A 2,500-nucleotide genomic window follows, 5' to 3' on the forward strand; every position below is an offset into this window, starting at 1 on the left:
TCATTCAGATTGAGCAAAACCATGTGGATGATGATGAGGACCAACTACTTACTTAATATAATAAAATAATGGAGTGAACTTTTGATCTGACTGAACACTGGAACCTGATGGTTTTAGTTGCTCTGGTCAAACACTGGTGTTTGTGTCTGAACAAATGATGAGAATCTTCTGAATTGTGTTCAGGAACCGTAAAATGATGGTGTGTCATATTGTTGTGTTTGTGTTATCATCACTGACCAAATGGTCACGTCAGAGTAAGTGGGTCAGTTAGTCAGTTAGACGGAACAGAAGATCGTCTGTTTGTTTCGTTTAACACACTGATCAATAGTTTAATCAGAGGATTAGGTGAGTGCTGAACTCCAGAAATGCCATAAAAATAATGTTTTTAAGGTTTTAAACATCCCTATAAAACAAATTATAGACAGACAGACACACAGACAGACACACACACGCACACACACAGACAGACACACACACGCACAGACACATACAGACAGACACACACACACAGACACATACAGACAGACACACAGACACACATGCACACATACATACAGACACACACACAACTACATACAGACACAAACAAACATACATACAGACACACACAAACACACACACATACATACAGACACACACACACCTGCAGTCGGAGCTTGTAAGTGAGATGGAGTTGTGATGAAGGAAGGCGTCCTGATTACAATTCACATGGGATTTACTCAGATGTGGGGAATTCCACAGACAGCAAGCTAATTTCATTTGTGTGAGTGCAACCTTATGGGAAGACGTGTGTGTGTGTGTGTGTGTGTGTGTGTGTGTGTATAAACTCTTGGGTGTTGCAGTGTGTTTCCGTAACAGGTTCAGTGAAAAAAAACGGCTGTGTCCCAATACTGATTTATTATGAGCACCGTTTCATCTTCAGAGCCGACGTGTTGTGTTGTAGTTCAGTAGCCGAGTCGAGTGGAGATCAGTGTAGACTTCAGGAACACAACTTACCCACAATCCATTGCTGTGGAAGAAAACGGGTTTTTAACCGTAGATCTGAGTTAATTAATAACGATTACACACACAGCAACACACACACATGGTGACACACACACAGGGTGACACACACAGCGACACACGCACAGCGACACGCATACACACGGCGAACACACACGCATACACAGCGACACACGCACGGCAACACATGGCAACAGACACACACACGGCGACACGCATACACACGGCAACACACACATGGCAACACACACACGGCGACTCACACGGCAACACACACATGGCAACACATACACACAGCGACACACGCACACGCACGGAAACACACACGGCAACACACACAGTGACACATGCACACACACGGCGACACACACACACGGCAACACACGGCGACACACGCACACATACGGCAACACACACGGCAACACACACACAGCAACACATGCACACACATGGCGACACACGCACACATACGGCAACACACACGGTGACACATGCACACACACAGCGACACACACACGGTGACACACACGGTGACACACACAGCAACACACACAGCGACACACGCACACACAGTGACAGCGACACACGCACACAGTGACACACGCACACAGTGACACACAGCGACACACGCGCACACACGGTGACACACACAGCGACACACGCACACACAGTGACACACAGCGACACACGCACACACACGGCAACACACACACAGCGACACACGCGGTAACACACACACACAGCGACACACGCACACACACAAGGCGACACACACACGGCGACACACACACGGCGACACACGCACCCATACGGCAACACACCCGGCAACACACACACGGCGACACATGCACACACATGGCGACACACACACGGTGACACACGCACGGCGACACACGCATGGCGACACACGCACACAAAGTGACACACACAGCGACACATGCACACACGGTGACACACACAGCGACACACACACACAGACGTGCGCACACACAGACGCGCACACACACAGTGACACACAGTGACACACAGTGACACACAGTGACACACAGTGACACACAGTGACACACAGTGACACACAGTGACACACACACACACACACACAGCTGACAGTGTTCAGATCAGTTTGTTCACCAGTTTAATAAAGTTACTACACGTCACCTGCAGGTGTCAGGAGCTCATCTCAGTGTTAATACACTACTGTAAAACCGACATGGTGTTTATTGCCATCATTAATGTCTAAAACTCAATGTTACTGAAGTGCACTCTGTTCTTTATTTTTAGCACAAAAACCCTAATAATAAAATGTACTGAGTGTGAAATTTGTTTATGGCACAAACTGGAACTTCAGTATGAATTTGTGTTGTCGGCGTCTGGCCGTAAGGTTCAGGTTGCGGATGGCGGACCCTGTGTTACTCGTGTCAGTCTCTGAGATCTTGCCATGTGGGTCGCCATGGTTACTTGCTGTTGTAACTGACGAAGCGCTGGTTTAACGGGTTCT

The 2,500-nt window shown here is 47.9% G+C and overlaps 1 protein-coding gene across 1 annotated transcript in view; it reads right to left on the reverse strand.

Annotated features, from left to right (window-relative positions):
- Positions 1–2,120: 2,120 nt before the first annotated feature.
- Positions 2,121–2,500, reverse strand: part of ccdc124 (coiled-coil domain containing 124) — a 12,425-nt gene continuing 12,045 nt past the window's right edge. Inside the window, exon 5 of the mRNA XM_060882115.1 lies at positions 2,121–2,500. This exon is cut by the window's right edge and continues 158 nt beyond it. Coding sequence (XP_060738098.1) covers positions 2,457–2,500 — 44 coding nt within the window. The 3' untranslated portion in view covers positions 2,121–2,456.

This window comes from Tachysurus vachellii, chromosome 11 (genome assembly GCF_030014155.1).
Source record: "Tachysurus vachellii isolate PV-2020 chromosome 11, HZAU_Pvac_v1, whole genome shotgun sequence".
Classification (NCBI taxonomy): domain Eukaryota; kingdom Metazoa; phylum Chordata; class Actinopteri; order Siluriformes; family Bagridae; genus Tachysurus; species Tachysurus vachellii.